Raw genomic sequence first — 22,187 nt, forward strand, 5'->3', positions numbered from 1 at the left:
TATTAATCACTATTTGTTTTTTTGATGGCATGAATGGCGAAGTGATAAGGTTTTAATATTTTTAGGCGCTTTTTTCTGATCCCAAAACGCGATATGGGATTTAAATCTATGATCTTAGGTTTTTATGTTCGTGTGAAAAAAATTAATGGTGCAAATATGACAAAATCTTACGTCTCTAAAATAATACCTAAACAATTTGAATTGTGATTAAATTAATTAAGAAACGTTAAATAAAATCAAATATATGCGATCACTCTTCGGAAGACAGTGTACCAAAAAGAATCATTTTTTAATCCGGCCGTCATAATGAATACCCATCAGGATGCAAAAACAAACTGACATTTATTATCCGGGCGTCTATAATGAAAAGGCGTGACGTAATAAAAAGGGAAGCAGTGTTTTTCAATGCGGCGTTATGCCGTCGGTCCATTATCTTTTAACACATTAGCCGTCGCCCCCGTGAAATATGTACAATAACACTATGCATAATACAGTATCCCGACCCCCGGGGATTTTCTTTTGCTCGTGCCCGCCACTCCGTCTGCTCCGGTGCATATGTGCTGAAATTAGCTCGTTAATATTTGATAGAAACAATTAATTTCTTACCTAACGGGGATCGTAAAATAAATTTTATTAGACTTTCACCTTAATATTATCCTGTATTATGCACGGTTTGTTTTGGATGCAAGTTCCTGCCAACCAAATTAATTATGATCTAGCCGAACCGTCTTATAAACCGTTGTTAAGGGTGTTTCCAAAAAAAGTAAATAATATTTTTTGTAAACTCAATATATTCGTATATACAGGGTGTTTATTAAATAGCTTTCCGTTGGCCCATTGTCTAAAATGTCTAATTTATACAAGAATAAACATTTTAAAGGCCAATTTATGAAGTGTGTATTTGGCAACATCTTATTCAATTTGTTACAACATTTTAACACCTGTTTGTAAAACAATGAATTCAAAATTTAAGTAACAATAATTATTGCTTAACCTGTTTAAAAGAAATGTCAAAATCGTAGGAGTAGGATATTATATTTTTCTATTTTTTCTGCAATTTTTGAATTTGAAAGTTTTATAGAAAACGTTTTTAATAGATTTTTATATAAATTGTTAAATGTTAAATTGTTTAACATTAAAATTTTTAACTAATATACAATTATGATATTGCAAAAGTAAATAACCAATATTAAAAAAGTAACCATCAATCAATTATATTAAATTAATGAAATTTTAAAATAAATTATTTTCTTGTTCTAAAATTAAATTAAATAATTATTTATTCTTTCCAATATCGTTTAAGTTCCCGTTTTCCATTGCTTTTATATTTTTTAAATTTATTTTTTTATTTATAGTAATGTAGCCAATTCCAATTTATGAACATCTCAATGAGTCAAATGTAGCAATTTAAATCTGGCTACGTCTGTACGAAGAGCAGCTTAAATATTTTCATTCTTTCTGAACTAATTACAGTAAAACTCCTGATAGATGTTTAAATCTATGAAAATTGTCAAACATTGATATCAAAAATTTGACTTTTTTACTGTATATTTTTTTTGAATTATCAATTTAGTAGCTTTTTTAATTACCAAAAAAATGTTAACCACATTCTGAGAATTTTTTACTCAAATTACCACTGGTTACATTTCTACAAAGAGCGGCTCAAATATTTTCATTATTTCTGAAATAATTACAGTAAATCTTCTGATAGATATTTAAATATATATATAAAACATTGTTATCAAAAGTTTGATTTTTTACTGAACATTTTCTTAAATTATCATTTTAGTAGCTTTTTTAATGGTCAAAAAATGTTAACCACATTTTGGTATTAGAATTTTCGACTCAAATTAACACTGGCTAAATCTCTACGAAGAGCCGTTCAAATATTTTCATTATTACAGAATTAGTAACAGTAAAACGTCTGATAGATGTTGAATGAATTATTATGTGATAAATATTAACAAACATCGTTATCAAAATTTTGATTTTTTTACTATATATTTTTTAAACTATCATTTTAGTAGCTTTTTTAATGGTTAAAAAATGTTAACTACACTTCGGCATAAGAATTTTCTACACAAATTCACACTGGGTACATCTCTACGAAGAGCAGTTCAAATAGCTTCATTATTTCTAAACTAATTACAGTAAATCTCCTGATAGATGTTAACAATCTATGATTATTATCAGACATTGCTATCAAAAATTTGATTTTTTACTGTATATTTTTTTACTGTATCTACTGTTTTTTTAAACTATTAAAAAAATTCGATGACATTCCGTTATTAATTTTTACGATCCAAAATGACATCACATTCTCACTGTTACATTAGAAATTCATTTAAAGAAATTGTAATAGGGCAACAGAAAAGAAGACAAAAAATACTTCAATACATCTATAAAAACTGTTCTAAATTGTTCCCATTGATTTCAATGCAAACTTTGACCCGCCGAACCCAATTTTAGCACACCGTTCATTTTAACCCTCTATACAAAGTGTTTCGGAACTTATCCGACAAATTTTAACCGCATATTCACTGTTTCTTAAGTAGATTTATCATATTTCTTTTTAATGTGGACTTCTTATGTAACAGTGAGTATGTGTTTAACTTTCCAATAACTCAAATAACTCCAGCACGCACTAATTAGCTAATATTATGTGATTACTTAAAACTTAGACAAAATTAAAGTTCATATTGTAAGCGATAACATTACGGAAACAAATATCAAACGGGGAATAATTTAATTAATGGCTATAACAACCCGCAACCAATAAATACAACAGAGATTATCTCAAAACACAATAAGATACCGATCTTGTAGGGTTTTTGATTAGTTTTGGCTGATCAGATTATGCACCCCTCAGACATAAAGCAGCATCTGCTTCGCTTTATACGACAAATTTAACACTGTTTAATCGTATAGCGGGGTGTATTTAAATTTGATGTGAGGTGTTTATTTAAATTTTTGTTGTTCGATTAATTTACACAAGTTTTAATGAAAATTCACACGTATATAATATATTCATGGGCGTTTCTTTATATGCATGGAAAGTTAAAGATGCATTGAAATTAACAGAAAAAAAACATTATTTTACATTTTTGTCTGGGATATTATTTTTCACACAACTATTAATATATTGTCAAAAATATCATCACCATAATTCGTTCATTTAACATTTAAATCTAAAAAACTTTACTTTAAACACAATTGCGAATTATTTATGATTCTTGCAATATTTGCAAGAAAATCGTTAATACGTCTCGTGTTTTAAACGATTCATATCATAAAAATAAATAACAATAATATTTACTTCTAGTATATAAGAAAACCGGACCCTCCGCAACCTTAATATTATCATTCCGATTATTTATTGTCCTACATGTCTCACCATAACATCCCCGACAATACTTACATCAGTCCTACTTCCACCGCTAAACTAATAACAGTATTAAAACTGGATTATCTGGAGCCAAGGGGAAACCCGACTATTGGCAGCAATGGTAATGCGAGACACGTGACCAAGGATTACTTGATCCGCAATATGTTGAAGTTGTGATTTATTGATAGCGACATGAACACTCAATTAAACAGAATATATTACTTCGTGTGTATTTACGTCCGGTGGATCCACGACGTTGTTGCTATATTAAAAATTCCTTGCATTGTGAACTTAATTACGTCTGGTTTTAATATAAAGGTACGAATGAATTTTAATACAATGGAACCGCAGTTTATTTACGTGAAATACTTTATGTTTGCACCAAGCTAAATTGGCATTTCTAAACAAAAACAAACGTTTCGTTTAAAGGAAGAAGCATAAAATTAAAGGCGGTAAAACGAATGAAAGAGTGAAAAATGCCGGTACAAAATTAAGAATGATTACCACAAATCAAGGGTCGCTACAAATGAAAACTTCAATTTTCCAAATTAATTTCAATTCGTCAACAATTTCGTAAACAAACTGATTAAGAAATAATCATCTTTCTAGCAACAACAAAAAAACCGGAACCCGTTCAAAGTTATATCAGACGAGAAACTCCGTTATTTAATTTGTAATATTCCTTCCTTTAATATATTTTGAAGCGGAAGTAGTAAGTTGTTATCTCCCGCTACAAGCAGGTCGATCCTTTGATCCCGGGTTCCCCCTGCAAGGAATAAAATAAAACATTTCGGGATAACGGGGGCGCAACGAGCATAAAAATTGCCCTTTTTTCTCAACACACAATCAAACTTGATCTCGAATATGACCCTTTCTAATCTTAATATTTCATATTTTTATCCACAACCTTTCAGCCGTTTTGTTACGCCACGAAATTCCGCTTGAATATTTTAATATGGAAACTCGTTCGAGGCGTTAACACGAACCTTGATATAATATGGACTGAATATAAGATAATCTTTAACCTTTCGGCGTAAATTTAACGGTTTTATTTTATGCCAGGTGATTTAAAAAATTTTTTTTTTTTTTCGTAAATTTTTTGAAGTATTTCCCGTGTAACAAGTTTACTGGGTGATGAGACTGTCGTCATGAACCAATATATCAATGGACTTTGAAAGAGTTTTATAAAGAAACCGAGAGAATTTAATATTATCTCGTCATACACGGCGGGCGAAAGATTTATGCAGGGAATAATTTAAAAGTTTATTCGAGGGTGGAAATCCATTAGATAGGTGACGTGAAAAGCAAGGCGTAGCGCTTCTATATTAATTAAGGGCTACCTGTCACTAACCGGCCTGGTCTGGTGATGGATGGGAATCATGGGCGGAACAGAACATACTCTTAGCAAATATTCTCTGCCTTTTATCTTATTTATGCCTGGACACGTTTTAAATTGTCCCTTTGTTGTCATATGTAAGTACCCAGAAAGTACCATGCATAATAAAATATTTAATATTAATGTATTTTTTCAGTAAAGGCTCATATGTATTATATTATTAGGACCTTTTTGTTGCCTTGTAAACAAAACAAAAACAATAAATCTAATTTAAAGTACACAGGTCAGAATTGCTGCATATTGTTAAGTAGACCAGCAAATATTGACGATGAACGTTTTCCACGCTAAGCGATAATTATTGATGAATATAAAACGAACGTCCATCCATATTCTAAATACATTCATTTTCACACCTAAATGTTTTGTTTACAAATACACAGAATAAATAATATTTGAAATTAAAATATGGATGTTTGATAACTTTTTCATTTCTGTTTGGACAATCAATACAAATTGCGTTTTTAAACACACATTTGAATTTGCCACTTACAAAAATTTGTGGCTTGATGTCTCCACAATAATTCCAATTTAGACATATTTGGATGATTTATTATTTAGTTATATCCATGTAATGTTTGAAAGTCAGATACTTACACAAATATCCAATTGGAGACATAATCTAAGTTAAAAGTTTTTAAATAAAAATCAGGTTACTTCTTCTGTCAATTTTATTGATATTGTTATATAATTTGTACAGGTAAAATTTAATATATTATTAAATTAGAAAGAGCTTTGCGACCTTCATATTTTACAACGTTTCAAAAAATTAGACATTTATCTCTCCAAGACTAGAATATAGTACTTCCCACCCAGTTAAACACACATTTCTCTGCCCTGACCCATCCCTTTTCTACATATACAAGTTACCCATTTTTCCATGACTGACAATCACTTAGAATAGTTGGTAAGAGGAAATTTGTATGTCAACGTACGGTTTTCCTATTCTTCTTCCGTATCCTTCCATTTTGTGCAAAATTTCTAATCCTTTCACCACCTTGGCAAAAGGAATGGAGTACCTATTTTGTAATTCATCACTTTTAAAACTAATTCTGAACCTACAGTCTTCCTTTCTTCCAAACGTCAGGGAGAGAACACCTGCTCTTAAGTTACTGAGCACGTTCCTGTCCTGGACAAATAAATGTCTTATGGAAACGTTCTTTTTCACCACCATTGAGTCTTTTATCTCTAAATATTTACCAATTTTGATAGCGTTGACGATATGTCGGTCATAACAGTAGTTCATGATAAAAATAAACGTTTTGACCGTATTGGGCACTGCCCCACTGTACAGTTCGAAATATATTGTGCCAATCACTCTCCCGCTTACTTCCCGAAATTGCAATCTGCACATTTGACGTTCCGTACCAGCAATACATCTATCAAGAGTTAAAGAGGGCAAACTCTCAACATACTTAATTTCTTCCTTCAATACCCAAGGGTAAATTGCCATATCGTTCATGACCTTAAATTGCCTGTCGTACTCTTCGAAAAATCTTTTCTTTTCGTACCCAGATCTCACAGCTTTTATTTTTTCGTACAGTTTTATATTGTCATGTCTCAGTTTGTCCCATTTTTTACGGTCTTCCCTTAATTTAGACTCGTTTTCCGGGAACATGTATCGATTCGGACGTTTCCAAATGCAATCCAGTTTCCTCAGCAGGATTTGATTTTCCCTCATGTTGGCTTGGCACAATTTATAATCTTTCATTGCCGAAGATCTCGGAAAACAGCAATCGAATTTTGGTGGTTTCGAATCCACACGTGATTTTGCGTAGAACAATCTTCTCAGATAGTCATTGTACTGTTTTAGGTCATGGTATGCAGTTAGAATATTTTTCTTCGTTAGAGGACATCGCGGATATTTAAGTGGTTTGAATTCTTTTCTTCCGTTCATATCGGAGTTTAATTTTGAAACTACAACAAAAATTATATCGCGATAAACAAAAAGTGATTCAACTATGCTATCATCGAACAAAAATGACAATACAAAAATAAACGTCAATCATTATTTCTCTTTGGTAACATTATATATAATATAATATTAATATACATAATTTTCTATATGTTGTGCGTACAATATTCGGCATAATTATAGTAAATTAATAAAATATATTAAAAATTAAAGAGCTGGACTGAATGTTTAACGTTGTTTCTGTTATTATTGTGCATACTAACTGATCGATCTAATTTTATTCTTTTTCATTTCACAATTGACAAAATTATAGCAACTTTTTAATTTATGGTCTTTCATTGCTCTTTGTAAATTTAAATCGATTATTTACTAGCGGTCTTTTTCTCATTATAAATATTAATCATTGGTCGAAGTAAAACTGTAATAAAAATTATAATTCAGTGTTACCAAGACTGGAAGGACCAAGAATTAGAAAAACTAAAATCGAACTAAATAATTCGAATGTCAAAAAAATTTCTAATCTTATCGTCAACTGAAAATAAAGCCAACCTGGAGGAAATTAAACTTGCTGAAATTAATTTAAGGACTGTGAGAAGATAGGGATAGTGGTTTGTTTGCCAAATCTACAAGAAAAAATATTTTTCTACTAAAAATGTTCTCTTGTTTAGAATCACATTCTTTAGACCACATAACAATGAGGAAGGGCGATGAGTCTAAATTTAATTTAAAAAATATGTTGATTCTGTTTATGTTAAACATTCTATAGTGACTAAACTACACCAAAAGATTGGAGTTGCTTCAATTTTTCTGGCGTATGTTCCAGTCCCCAGTAGATTAATTTATGAACAGGGATATATTAAAACAACAATTTGCTTCTATATGTTGGAGAAATGATGCTCTTAATAAATGTGTTTCAACATGAAAACAATCCCAAACACATATCCAAAATTGTGATGGATCGGATAACACACTAAATGTTAATGTTAAACTAAATAACACAGATTTAATCATTAAAAATCCCTTTCAACATTAAAGTTGCTACATTTACGTCCAACTCAATTCAAGAATATAGTAATTTTAATAATACTGTATAAAACAATAATAGTAAATTATTATACCAAAAACATTTAATATTTTTAAAAGTTGTTATAATAATGATCACTAGTGTAGGTATGAGTGTAAGTAAAGTATAGTCTAGCGAATAATATTTTTATAAACAATTATAGTAAATGGAGAATATTCGTAGATATAAAAGCCAATGCGGTGCGGGGTAGTTATAGGGTGGTGAGGGTAAGACACATAACTCAACCCAAATAACGGTAGGAGGCGATATGGTTCCCCATTACACGGCCTATATGGCAAAGGTTTTACGTTTTATATCTCTTTTATTTCCTCTTTTATTTTATGATTATACCGTGATTTTGCCAAGTCATAATAATAAAAAATATTATATTACCCATGAAATTTAATTTTTACGGGCAAACTTAACATATTAAGCAAGAGTGAATGTGCATTAAATGGGTATTCCGCACGTTGTAAAATAATAATTTTATTAAAATTTAAAATAGATAAAAACATTTTTACATGCTGTACATAAATTCATGACGGATTTATTTGTATTTTTATAAATAATAAATCTTTTATACACTGTTTTATGGCCTCGTACGAAAATTTGACAGTGATTATTTCAGACTCAATATTAATTATTTATTGATGTACTGGTTATAAATTATTTATTGAGACATTATATTATAAATTTTTTATGCGAAATGCATTTGGCTATGTTGGTACAAAATGAATTAGTTATGTGTGAATAAGAAATGGATAAGATACGAGTTTGTATCGTTATTTATTAACGTAAAATTCAATTCGGGACCGCATCAAATCTAATTATGTTTGAAAAAAAGCAACATTCGGGGCAATGATTGAACACGTTCGGTTATGCTGAAAAGAAATCCGCATCGATGATCCGCCATAAAACGGCAGTTAAAATTCCGTTTGTGTTGCCAACGTATTGGATGGCTTGCGGTGTGTCGACGGAGGCCAGCATATTTATCCTGGAAACAAAAGCACGGCAGCGACCGGCCAACTGGATGCAGCATCGGGCTGATCCCGGCGGAGAGTTATGTATCTTGTAGATTTATGTATAAAGTGTAATGCCGGCAAATCCGGAAAACGCTAAGCCCGAATGGTGAGGCACGATCCGAACGTGCGCTCTTCCACGTTGTATATTGCCTTTGAATATTGTCTTCGGGGCTCCCTTCCGCCTTCGCCCAAAGCTGCACTTGATAATAATTAGGTGTGTCATTGAATAATTTTATCCGCATTTTTATTTCTATCCAGGTATATTTATCGTAATAATTTCCGGTGTTAAATTAATTGGGGAACGTGCCCGTCTATTGGAATGATTAAAAAATTGAACGTGGAATGTAAAACAATGAAAATAAATAAACAAAATGGTATGTTAAGTATCTAATTATAGCGTTATTGTAACGAAATATGTGTGTTAAATGAAACTAATTGTGAATTAAATTATCGACAAGCAAATTTATACTTATTACTTTCTAATTATGGTTATATTTTTTAATTTATTTGATAAATAAGTACATATATTGTTAAATATAACTTGGTATTTAACATTATATCATTTAACATTAATCAAGTTTATTACTTGCTAAATTTATTAATTGTAACTTCAATATTTATAAATATCTAGTTTTAATTAAGAATTTATGTTATGGTCTTACAGATAAGTAAAAGGTTATAAATAATTGTGTACGAATAAAAATAAGAGAAAAAGTTTGCGCCCAACGTGGGGCTCGAACCCACGACCCTGAGATTAAGAGTCTCATGCTCTACCGACTGAGCTAGCCGGGCTAATACGTATCTTTCCTTTAACTTTTGTGATGAACACGTATTGTTCTAAAATTAAATTTGTCTTTTTATTGAAAATGAAATATAACTATTTTAATAAATTATTTAAAACATTGAACATTAAGTTTATTATTTAATTACATGTTTAACATAATTAGTTTAAAAAATATTATAAATTCTATTAAAATGTATGGAACATCGTTGCTCCCTCTATTATTAGTATTCTTAATTAAGTAAGTTAATAAACAGTAAAGTATAAGCGTGTCAAACGCTTCTAGTAGTGACGTTTAACACTAATGCTGTTTTTATGTAGATGTCTTCTCAATTCGTATTTTTAGTTCAGATAGAATTTTCTAGATGTCGCTTTAGTAACAGATAATTTTTAGTTCTCTTTAATGATGTTCAAAAATATTTATTACGTTCTAATTCTTAAGTTAAGTTAAAAAACCTCCAAAAGACAAATTTTTAGATTTATTTTGTAACTATTGTGTACATCCTGAACATGTTATGTAGTGACAAAAATTTGATGATTTTATTTGTACATTGAATTTAATTTAAAATAAATAATAATAATGTTTGTTGTTCCACGAACTGTATGGAATAAACTCTTATTCAAAAATTGAGGCTATTAAATGTTTATGTATTAAAATGTTTTATTAGTTAATTGTAGTTGATTGTATACATAGAAAGTGATTATTTTATTAATTTGCATGAAATTCGACGAATATGAATGGGATATGCTAGAACGGCAGCTGCTCAATTTCAAGCTATAAATTCGCAGACAACGGTCAAGGTACACCAAGAAGAATTAAATAAGCTCATAGAAAGCATGCAAAGAAAGTGTCAAACAGTCATCGATGCTCATACAATGTATGTACTAATTTGATTAAATATAAAAATTGTTGGTTTATGTTAAATTTATTGTGTCGTGTTTATTTGTACTAAATAAATTTTATTGTTTTGTTTTTTTCACGAGAACTAAAAGATAACAAAAAATAATTAAAAGTCAATGACAACGAGACTCATATATTTTTTTCAATATAACTTTTCATTAATAATTTGGTTTATTTTATTGTGACAAAATGTTTCAGACATGGAAACAGTTCTAGCTCGTCTGTTGATGGAAATTGTTGAAGTTACATCTATCAGTTTCTCTGTTTAAACTAAACTATACACCCTATATACAAATGTGGACGAACGTTTGTATTTCAATTTCAGATCAACTTTGGTTTATGTACAATTTTATCAAATGAAAATTCAGTTTATGTATTTCTTTGATCAAACAATAACATAAATAATTAAAGTGAAGTATAAATATTTATTAATAAATTTATTTTCCAATTGGTAGGAATTGAATAGTTTTGGTATTGTTCATTAAGGGATTAAAATAAAATAATTAAGTGGATATACAATTTTTATTATTATCAACATTTCTTATTTCATATTTATTTACCTAATTGTAATAATAAAACCATAAAATAATATTAGTATTTTGTCGTTGTAAAAACTAATTTTAATTCCATTTTATAACATTAGTGCTCCTCTGCAAACGGGAGAACCAGTGTCATCAACATGGTAGAGAGCTAAAACTCTAGACCTAACATGCAATGATTAGCCTTTTCGTGGCATATATACACATATTTAGCTCATAGAAGTGCCTTTTAAGTACAATTTTCTAGCTTCCTACGCAACAAAAGCTGCTCCTCCCTTATCAATTCGGCCAGCAACCTCATGGCCTTGTCGATTTGCTTGGGGCTCGATTTGCTGAAGGAAGCTCGAATGTAATTGCAGGCTTCAGTCGGGTCTGCCATGAACGCATGGCCAGGTACAAATGTAATATTCTTTTTCAGTCCTCTGGTCATCAGCATTTCGTAGACGTCGGACACTCCGCGCACTTTGATCCACACGAACATGCCTCCAGTCGGTATGGTCCAATCTGCCAAACCTTTGAGGTGTCTTTCCATCGAGCTCAAAGTGCAATCGCGACGAGCTTTGTAATATGATCTGACGTAATCGAAGTGCTGGAAGAGCTTTTCGAAGCCCCAATTCTTAAGCAAATTATCAATTAATACCTGTAACAATAAACATATTTGTATTATAATTCGAATTTATTTATGCACAATTATCGCACAGCAATGCCGACCATTTAATCAACAAGTCCGTTACTTTATTACGAAATGTTAACATCAATTTAATATTATCAAATTGTCTAAAAACTTGCCCAATTAACAACATACAGTGCGGTTAAGATAATATGGCTAATAGGTCACTATCGAAACTGGTTTAAGTCAGAAAATAAATATTCCAAGAAGAGTCTGTTAGTATCCGGTTGATTTAAAACCATTAACGTCATTAGTAAACTGATTTTAATTTTTTATTAACAGGCACGTGACAGATAAGATGAAACGAAAGGTCGATATTTATGGATCTATAATTTTGGCAATAATAAGAGAATATTTTTGAATATAAGTATGAGAGGAATAATTTTCTAAAATGTAATTGTCTTACCTGAGATAAGGAACTTGAGTGTAAATAGGAACTTTGGATATGAAGCTCAATAGTTTGTACTAGTTGCTTTGGTCCGGTAAGCCATCCCACACGTAATCCTGATGTAATCACTTTGGAGAAGGAGTCGAATCTGATTACTCTGCCTTCGGTGTCCAAAGAGAGGAATGAAACGGGCTGTTCATCGAGGAAATGCAGAAAATAGTAGGCATCATCTTCCAGAATGATCAAATTGTATTTGCAGCAGATTTGGTATATTTCTTTTCTACGTTCCAGTGGCATAGTGACGCCGGTTGGATTCGATGCCGTCGGATTGATATATATGCATTTTGGCATTTTCCCTCCACCTTCTTCCGTGTAGTTGGCTTTGCAGTTTTCTAAGATGTCCACAAGTTTTTGTGGGATGATTCCGTGGTGGTCTTGTGGCACACCAAGAACGTTAACTTTGAACGGTTTTAGCTGAAAATAAAACGTGCAATCAATATTTTGCTGATGAATAATGATTTCAGAGACTTACAATAATTTCAGTTCCAGTGTACAGAGGGTTTTGAACCAGGACACTGTCACCCTCCTCGATTATCATTTCCAAAGATTTGCTTAATCCATCCTGTGATCCGTTAGTAATAATAATGTCGGTGGTTTCCCATCTTGGAGGTTGGTGAATTTGTTGGGTGAATGTTTTCAGCGTTTGGATTAGTGGAGGGTAACCTTGGCTAGGGATGTACTGAAGACCGGCATTCAAGGTGGGTCCTTGAAGGTTAAATGAGGTTCCATCCTTGAGTACAACGTTGAGTCCAGCAATTGGGAATGTCAGTTCGTTAGGCATTCCTTCAGCAAGAGATATGGATTCTTTGGGGGCATTGTATTGACGTTTAGCTGAAAAAATTAAAAGGTCTTATCAGTCATAGTTTGTCTTCGACGATATTATTGGAGGCAAATAATCATATTTTTAAATGGCAAATAAAATGATGAGGCAATTTTGTTGTTGCAAAATTGAATTCACTGTATCTAAGAAAGATAGTCATTGAAAAATATTAACTTTCTGTTTTCTCTTGGTAACAGTATTTTAAACTATAATATTCTTCACCTGTACACATTGATATATTTTAATAAATATTTTAACGTTTATGCAGACCTGGATAATTAAAATTATGTGCATATTTTATTTAAATCATTAAAAAATTACTCGAATAAAGACGACCTCAGTATAATAAAATGCAAATTTTTGACAATTGATTGTAAATAAAAATTTTAAAAATTACTTACTCAACTCTCTGGTTAGTGCAGGTCTACGTCTTGAGGCATGGGTGTTGATAAAATAAGAATAGTCGATAACGTTTTCGATTTTTTCCATTTTGGCAAAATTTGGCAAACTGGCGGCACAACGAAACACGAAGTGGTGAGCTTTGTAGTGACAAGTGAACGCTTTAGAAGACTGCGTCGGAATAAAAACAAGAAAGGCGTCCCCGACATTTATAGTGATACCCGTAGCGGGCCGGAGAAGATGATGTAACACACGCGGTAAAAACACTCACGCCGTTGATAAGCTGATGAAACCGCATACAATCGAAAAATCATCCGAATTATATTTGGGGGTTTTGTTATTGTTTTAGTACGGTTTATGTTATGAAATTGGAAATTATAATTGCCTTTATCGCTTTTGATTAATTAATCGTAAGGAAATACCCATTTTTCATAGTGGGTGGTAATTTTATTTACTTTTACTAGCTGTACATTATATTTAACAAATTTATTTTTTGTAATAATTATTTATTATTCACAAAGACTTACGCTTACGTACGTAAAAAATACAAAGACAGACATTAAATTCAAACAAAAACAAATTAACATTTCAGTTTTTGAAATTTATTTTTTTAAAAAATTATATTTATCTGATTTATTGCTGTAAACATTAATTGTTAAAATTCAGCAAATAGGTATTTATTTTGGGTATTCTCTAAAATAAATGTTCACCCCCTCACACTCAATTTATAATTGAGAAATACATAAATAATTAATTTATTATTGAAAAATTAATTTTAACAAAATTAGACATAGAAACTTGTTTACCATACAAATTTGTTTACAAGTTTCCATTACCGGTACAGTACACTGTATTATTATTATTTTTTTATAAATATTCATCCAAACGAGGCGCGACTTTGAACATAAATATAACCTAAATTAACATTATTATCTCAAACGTAACTGTTTAACAAATAGTTTTTTATTATAATATCTATTTTAATAAACAGTTTATTTAAAATAAACAATAATATATTGGAATTTGATGGTTAATCACTAAAATCTAATTTTGGTATAATACCAGTTTCGTCAAGTTTTTATAATTATCGGACTATATAATTAAGTGCAATTTTGTTATGAAACATTTAAAAAATAAAAACATTTCATCACTTTTGTCATAACAACGATGATCAATAAAAATGTAAATTTGATAGGAGTTTTAAAGAATTTTTTGGGAAAGATCTCGTATCTCTATAATAATACAATTTTATTATTTAAGTAGGCTTTTGAATGGTCGTATATTATTAGAAAAAATAGTTAAATGCAGACGCATACAATTTCTTTATTTTCTAGATCATCTGACCTTGGAGTCAACTCGTGGTATAATATTTAAAAGAATTAATATAAAGAATGCAAACGTTATCAAAAGATAATTAATAATCTTTTGAAATATTCTAATTTGTTTGATTCATTTTTTATAATTAGACTACGTGCTATGTAACGTTTTCTTAATGTCCTAAAAATAACATGGTACAGAGTATGTATTTAGCTTTGCTGATAATTGTATCTAATTGACAATCAAACAAACAAATCGTCAATAAATTTATATTATTTATTGCAAATTTAATTATACATACAACGAAATTTTGAAGTGACCCGCCAAATTAGTCAAATAGGTGATAATTTAAAATATATATATCGATATCTCGATGCTCATTTCTTTTACTCATCTGATCTATCTATATTTTTTTATTGCTTTTTAAACTCTTACCAATTATTTCTTTTTGGTTTTATTGTTCCTGTTTATAATCAAATGTTTATGTGCGTATACATCAGTCCTTGCTTTAGTAGTAAATCATTCATTAATCTTAAGTTTGACGTAAACATGTGTACTACAAATTTACAAATATTAATGTAATTTACTTTTACTTTGAAAACATGCATCACCAAATCCAAGAATTCAAAATTCTTGCAAAATATGAGAAAATTTACGTTATTTTTGTGTTGTTTCCTCCTAATATCTCAATTTTTTTCGCTTTTAATTTGAACTATGTTGTCATAACGTGTTCTTATCAAAGTTTGTCAAACAGTGTTCTTACATATATACTAAAAAAACTGTATATCACATTATTACTGAATGGTTTTGTAAAAATTTTGAATTTTTCTATTTTATGTGAAATGATGCACATACACATGTGTTAAATATGCTAAATTTTTCCGTTGTTATTTAAGAAATATTAATTAATTATTGTTTTACGCACAAAGTTATAAATAATGTTAAAGGAAGATTTTACGAATTATTTTTCGTCAATAAGCGGAGAACTAAACTTTAAAAACATTTCTTATTGCATCAGACATTTCAATGGTAACATCGGCTTTCATTGAAACTAAGGAATTTCGGGAATTAGGACCGCAACCCTATGCAGGTATATTCTGACCTCCCTTCTTTAACTATTGCATCATTCAACTGCAAGGATGCACATTTATGTAAATAATATACAAAAATATAAAATAAATTGTAAGATATTTAATATAACGAATATAAACATTTTCTTTAATACGTTTTTATAAAATAAAAATGACATTATTGCAAAAAATATAATTTATCCTATTTAATTATGTCACAAAATGTGACCTTTGCTATGTCGATATATTTACGGAATACAATTTGTTTATTGATAAAAAATTAAATGATTAAAATGGTCATAAAAATTAATATATTTACACAAAATGATCCAAATTATTTTAAAAATAGCCCAACAATGTAAATTATATTTAATAAACAATAATATTTAAGAAATTCATATACTGATTTAATAACCAGAATATTAAAATAAATTATGTAAGTCCATACTACATTTTTATTTTTCAAAAATCTTAAAATGGCTAAAATTAAATAATGTAAACCAGTTTATATGATAAATTGATACTGCTGATATTTCTCTGATATTGTTTCCATTTATATTATTTTTGGCATTACGCAGTAGATAATATTATTAGTCTCTATATCGGTTGTACGCATTTTAATTATGAATGACTGGGAACGCATTCCACTACAGACCCCACTGGGCTGGCATCAGTCAACCGTTTAAAAACTTTCTTATCATTTCTTTTGGAATCACACAGGAGTATCATACTGTGTCTGACCTATATTTAGATATTAGAGGTTTTATCGCAAATATTAATTAATATTCTTGCTAATATGATATTACAGCCTAATTATATTCGAATACTGTGAAGTGGTGATCGTAGTAACTATGAATATAAAGAAACCAATTAAGGATAAAATGATATAAGATTTTGGCAACTCACAGTTGACACATTGTTTATTATTTTTGCTAGACTAAATAATAAAAATATACTTGTTTGTAAGAATTTGAAAATACACGTGTTACATTTTTAAATTTTTACAATAGACATGATTAAAATTGGCAAAACGATAATCTATTTAACACTATTAAATAGGACAAAAACATCTCAACAAACAAACATTACGCAGATACATATTTATTAAAATCAATATTTACTGAATTCAAATAGAAAACGTTAGAATAAATAGAAAAATAATAATGCAAATGTAATTTTAAATTTATAATTATTTACTAATTATAGCACTGGCAAATATTTTGGAGGCCTAGATCAAGGGGCTACTAGAATCAGGGGTCAAACATAAATCAAATTTATGTAACACCGACATCAACTAAATTATTAGGTTTATGAAACATGAATTATCTATTAAATGAACTAAAGCTGATAATTTTATTATCTACCTAATTTAAGTGACATACAAAATTGTTATGTATTGGGATTAAATTTATCGTTCACACTTAAAAATTTTTAAATTTAAAGTAGGATAAAATTGGAACAATTTGTATAAAAATTTTAAGGATAAAAATGTTTATAACACCACAAATATTGAAATAATAATTTATTATTTATTAATATTAAAATTTTAAAAATGACTTACACAATTTGGGGGCTATCAATTTTATGCAATAGACACTAATAACTATAAAATTCTTTAATGCAAATTATAAATTTCGTAAGGCTTATATCTCTCAGATAACTATTATCTCTAACAAATGATTGTCTATAAAAAACTTTAATCGAACTGAATAATTTGTTTGTTCATTGTGTATCTTGATTTTTCCAAATTCTTCGATAATGTCATTTCGTAATGCAGATCGAAAATAATACTCGAAAACAATAACAGAATTATCGTGTGTTAAATGCCTTGGAACAATATATATTGTGAAATTAAGAGATAGTTGACGTAGGTCTTTAAGTAAGAATCTTGACGTCAAGAGTATCATCTCGTTCTAAAACAAAAGTATAAAAACAAGCAACCTACAATTTTAATATTTTTTGATTGGTATTAAATAAAAATATACATGAGTGAGGCTATTTTAAAATCGAAAATGACAAGAGTAAACATGTTTTGCAAAATTTAATAACCGCTAATTAATGTGAGAAATTTGAGTTATAGTGCCTGGTACCATTTCGTCAAATCCTCTTCCGATTCTTACTGTAAATATGACGAAAATGGGGAAATAGATTCAGTGTTAATTGGTGGTGTAAAGAAAGCTTTATTTTTGTCACACTTTTTAGATAACTGAATATTTACTTTTTTCATTAATAAATCAATTAATGCAATTATTTATGGGAAACACAATGTGACGTTTTCACAATGTTTATTTATTCGGTAGCAATTTATTTAAATAAAAGAAAAACGATTGTTTCCTTTCAGTGCTTTATAAACTCGTTTTCCTATATTTGTCTAAATTTACATTTCGTTTATATACACATTCTAAAACCACATATCACATCAAAATTAAACATAAAAATAATTATCCTATTTTATTAAACATAACATTTTAAAAATAAAACAAGATTTATTACAAAAATATTGTATATACATTTAGCTGAGAATTAATCATTTAAATAAGGAGAATTTTTGTCATATAGTAGGCAAATGGTCTACGGTGGAACGCGGCTGCGAATTAGTATTTGAGTTATTTGATTTATATGGACTTTGGTTTTTAATCGACGCAGTCAATAAAAATGGCAACGACATACCATTAGATGAATTCTGAAAATAAACAGCTGTCATACTATTGCTTTGTATTGAAATAATATCACTTACTCTAGATCTATCTCTTGACAGTTTTTCAGGTGAAATTTCACTTTCGTCAACTTTAAACTTAAAGTTTTGAAAATAGGGATGCATAATTAGCTCTTCGCAACTCCACCTGCTGGACGGATTCTTATCCAAGCATTTCTGAAACCGCATAAATAATCTTTTAAAATATTAAACAATATGATAGTCACCTCTAAAAAATCTATAGTAGTACTACTGCACATAGGTAATTTGGCTTGCAAAGGGATTATTTGCATAGGAACTGGGAGAATAATTCCCTTGAAAAATTCATTTTTCTTATAAAACTGCATGTGTCTGGGTAAAAGGTCTCCTATGGTACTTCTGATTAAATATAATTGGTCCACATCAGATTTCCCAGGCCATAAGGCTTCACCCTTCACCAGCTCAGCAAGAACACAACCTTAAAATCATTATTAATAACAATACATACATAAATTGAAACATTATTTGTTTACCTATAGCCCATATATCCACTGGTGGCCCGTACTGATTGTCACCCACTAAAAGCTCCGGTGCCCTGTACCATCTAGTTGCCACGTAATCCGTATAGTTTTCGCCGGGATCTGTAAATTATCGTTTCGTAATGGCAAAAACGACCTATAACACAACAACATACTCATCATCCGAGCGAAACCAAAATCGCAAAGCTTCACAACTCCATTCGATGTGAGCAAAATATTCTCCGGCTTAATATCACGATGGATACAGCCGTGCTTATGACAATAGGCGACCGCCTGCAAGGTCTGCCAGATAATCTGCTGGGTGAGGATTTCCGGACAGCCACGTGGATAACGTTCCAATTCGTTTAATACTGTTTTTTCACAGAATTCGAACACCAAATGAAGGCGCCTCTTTCGTCGAAACACCTCGATCAAATTCACCAGGTTTGGGTGTTTCAAATTCTGGAATATTATATCAAAATAATCAGTTGTTAACTAAATACAGATACAGACTAAAAAATGTAAGCACATATTTAACTTGATCTGAATTATGGTGAATGCGCTGTTGTTTGGTTCCTTATGGAGTTTGAAACTGTTAAAACAATATTATTCAAACACTTGAATAATCAATCAATATTATAAGTGAATATTTGAATAATTTGATAATTTAAGTATATAAATATTCATGCACTATGGAAATGTAAATATTCAAGTATTCGAATATTCACATTTAGGATGGAGAAAATTGTAAGGATTAAATTTGTCATTTTCCTTAAAATTGTACTATAATATTTCAAAAGACAATTATTCATTTAACACATTTAAATATTTGAACCTTTTATATAAAATTTTATTCTAAAATATTCAAATATTATCATAGAAACTCGAATGCCACCTTTTTAAACTAATTGCATTAAATAATAATGAATATCCAGTAAAAAAACGTACATCGGTCATTAAAAATAGATTACTGATCAATCAATGATTTAAGATACAGATTTGTTCATTACCGGTTCTAAAAATAATTGTTTAATATCAATATTAGTCCATGACCTTACGTTTATTTACCTAAACTACAAGAAGCCCGTTGTTAAGTTCCAAATTTACTAACAAATAGTGTAGCTTTATCGATTGGTCAGCCAAATTGAATGTCCAAAATTGAAGGTTAAAAACACATTAGTATCGACAATACTCTAAAATCAATTTTCGAAAGTTGAAATATTATTGTGCTCGACACAATATCAATAACTTAAATAAATAATTCATGGTTCAAGTTTAATTGTTTCTTTCGGTTTGTATCGACACATTTTAAATCAATGCGTCGGACTGTGAAAAAAATCGTTTATGGCTTATACCTTTAAAAGTCTTATTTCTCGAAGTGCTATTTTTCTAATGAGAGGATCGTCCTCGCCCTCTGAAAACTTCTTAATTGCGACAACTTCCCCGGTGTCTCTGTTCTTGCACTTGTAAACGACGCCGTAGCTGCCCTCACCCATTTTGGTGATTTTCTCGTAGCGCTCCATTACCTTGGACGGGGTCCTCGACCTGAAATTGAACAATTGTCAGAGTTTGTCATATCGTGAAAATTTCTTAGGGAAAAAATCTTACCATATTTCGGTGCCTGAATTTTTCTGGAGTTTCATATTGAATATACTTATTGTTGGAAACATTTTTACGGAAATTTAGCCACTTTAAAATCAGATCCAATTTAACATAATAACTATCACTATGACATATTTCATAATAAAAAAACGTTCTGATCAAACTTTACAGAAATCTACTAGTAAATATTAAAAAAAAAAGAATGGAGACATACAGAATATAAAAAAATATATATTAACAAAAAATTAATATTATTTATTAAATAGGATCTATTTAGTTCGCCATCAATAATGAGCAACGGAAATGCTCCAAATTTTGATAAAATATCTACTTAATGTTTTTTGACAATTATGTCAATGATAAATTATACTTAATGACAGTTAAACAGTTTTATAATAATGGCAAAATCTGATACAAATACAAAATTTAAATAAACACTATATTTTCTACCAATTATATTTGTATAATTATTATACTGATATTCAATAATCAAACCCATCAAATCATTATCCCTCACATTACTACAAACAAGCAAGGAGCAGTTGTTGACCGTACATTAAATTATTGATTTTTCATGAATATTACATATTATGATGTTATCTTACCAAGTTCATGAATACATTACTGTTCTTGACATTTTTGTTCTATAGGGTGATTAATTTACCTTCCTTTTCCTTGTAAAAAAGACACTTTTTTATAGAAAGATATATAAATAACGCTCAATATTTCATTTATATTTTCTAATTTTTTATTATTTTCATAAAAATCTAATATTTTGTGTTGGAATTTTCGGAAATTTTAGGTTATTATTTTTTCTTTAAAAAAGTGATAATATTTATTTTAATAAAATAACAAGTAACAATAATAAAACTATAATATATTTATATATATATATATATATATATATATATATATATATATATATATATATATATATATATATATATATATTATTAAATAAAAAAATATACTGTAACTTATTTTTGTGTTAAAAAATACACTTTAAAACTTCTAAAACCTAAAAGTACTTAGTAAGAAATTTTAAATTAAAAATTTATTAGACACATAAGATTTGAAAATAAACTTAACCTTTACAATAAATTTAAGTATTAATATTCTACAATAGACTAATTAAATCTATAGTAATAAAGATAATAATTTTTATAGTATGTTATGAATATGCAACTCATTTCTTACCTTACCGCATTTAAACTAGAAAAAAAACTAAATCTATATTTAATCTAACTAACCCTGTGCACAACTATTGCATGTCACCGAAAGATAAAAATCTTCAAATATAGGCCACAATAAATTTGGCAAATCTTGCGGCTTACCTTTCAAATTGTATCCTCTGTTTCAATAGAGAAAAAATTACCTTTTTGGAAGTAACTGCAGTTGGTTTCCCAGTAACCACAATTTACTTCCGTTAAACCATTTCTCCATGCGTCGCTTTCGTCCACAATGGGGCACTACTGACGAACTGAAACCGCTGTTTACAACTAGTTGTTATGGCAATGTGAGCAGTTTATTGACGGTGTTTCGTGTAGCGAAAGCTCGGGTTGCTACTTCAAAGGTGAGAGTGTACACTGCCCAACAATAGTTTCCAAAAATTTGTACTAATTGTCTAATTTTCAAATTATTCGAATAAAAAAAACACTGTACCAAACCTA

General features: G+C 29.5%; 3 protein-coding genes, 1 long non-coding RNA gene and 1 other non-coding gene across 6 annotated transcripts in view; 1 reads left to right on the top strand and 4 right to left on the bottom strand.

Annotated features, from left to right (window-relative positions):
* LOC126264398 (uncharacterized) overlaps nt 1–22,187 on the top strand; it is a 75,345-nt gene that overhangs the window by 35,571 nt on the left and 17,587 nt on the right. The gene's annotated exons all lie outside the window — the stretch shown is intronic.
* LOC126264397 (uncharacterized) lies at nt 5,436–6,732 on the bottom strand. The gene has a single exon (XM_049962208.1). It carries the CDS (start codon nt 6,673–6,675, stop codon nt 5,674–5,676), a length of 1,002 nt encoding a protein of 333 aa, XP_049818165.1. The 5' UTR covers nt 6,676–6,732; the 3' UTR covers nt 5,436–5,673.
* Trnak-cuu (transfer RNA lysine (anticodon CUU)) lies at nt 9,498–9,570 on the bottom strand. Its single transcript has one exon. It is a non-coding gene; the product is annotated as a tRNA-Lys (tRNA).
* LOC109595699 (kynurenine/alpha-aminoadipate aminotransferase, mitochondrial) lies at nt 10,969–13,516 on the bottom strand. Its single transcript, XM_020011117.2, has 4 exons — nt 13,339–13,516; nt 12,590–12,948; nt 12,076–12,531; nt 10,969–11,639 (listed from the first exon to the last, which is right to left on the bottom strand). The coding sequence occupies exons 1-4, from the start codon at nt 13,424–13,426 to the stop codon at nt 11,229–11,231; spliced, it is 1,314 nt and encodes a 437-aa protein (XP_019866676.1). The 5' UTR covers nt 13,427–13,516; the 3' UTR covers nt 10,969–11,228.
* Nucleotides 18,161–21,998, bottom strand: LOC109595700 (cyclin-dependent kinase-like 1). Of its 2 annotated transcripts, none has more exons than XM_020011118.2 (7): nt 21,893–21,998; nt 20,271–20,460; nt 19,092–19,377; nt 18,931–19,038; nt 18,646–18,875; nt 18,461–18,595; nt 18,161–18,406 (listed from the first exon to the last, which is right to left on the bottom strand). In XM_020011118.2, exons 1-7 carry the CDS (start codon nt 21,958–21,960, stop codon nt 18,275–18,277), a joined length of 1,149 nt encoding a protein of 382 aa, XP_019866677.1. In that variant the 5' UTR covers nt 21,961–21,998; the 3' UTR covers nt 18,161–18,274. The 2 variants fall into 2 exon arrangements, with proteins under 2 accessions (XP_019866677.1, XP_019866678.1); XM_020011119.2 differs by lacking the exon at nt 21,893–21,998 and adding an exon at nt 20,524–20,987.

The sequence above is a fragment of the Aethina tumida genome, chromosome 1, assembly GCF_024364675.1.
Source record: "Aethina tumida isolate Nest 87 chromosome 1, icAetTumi1.1, whole genome shotgun sequence".
Lineage (NCBI taxonomy): Eukaryota > Metazoa > Arthropoda > Insecta > Coleoptera > Nitidulidae > Aethina > Aethina tumida.

Bases quoted from the DNA above. Each gene is read 5' to 3' on its own strand.
- LOC109595700 (XM_020011118.2), bottom strand. From the start codon at position 21,960: ATGGAGAAATGGTTTAACGGAAGTAAATTGTGGTTACTGGGAAACCAA. The intron at 19,039-19,091 runs GTATGTTGTTGT...GATAATTTACAG, and splicing joins TGGTTTCGCTCGGATGATGA to ATCCCGGCGAAAACTATACG. The intron at 18,596-18,645 runs GTGACTATCATA...ATGCGGTTTCAG, and splicing joins CTACTATAGATTTTTTAGAG to AAATGCTTGGATAAGAATCC.
- LOC109595699 (XM_020011117.2), bottom strand. From the start codon at position 13,426: ATGGAAAAAATCGAAAACGTTATCGACTATTCTTATTTTATCAACACC. The intron at 12,949-13,338 runs GTAAGTAATTTT...TAATTTTTTCAG, and splicing joins TGCACTAACCAGAGAGTTGA to CTAAACGTCAATACAATGCC. The intron at 11,640-12,075 runs GTAAGACAATTA...TTATTGTTACAG, and splicing joins ACTCAAGTTCCTTATCTCAG to GTATTAATTGATAATTTGCT.
- LOC126264397 (XM_049962208.1), bottom strand. From the start codon at position 6,675: ATGAACGGAAGAAAAGAATTCAAACCACTTAAATATCCGCGATGTCCT.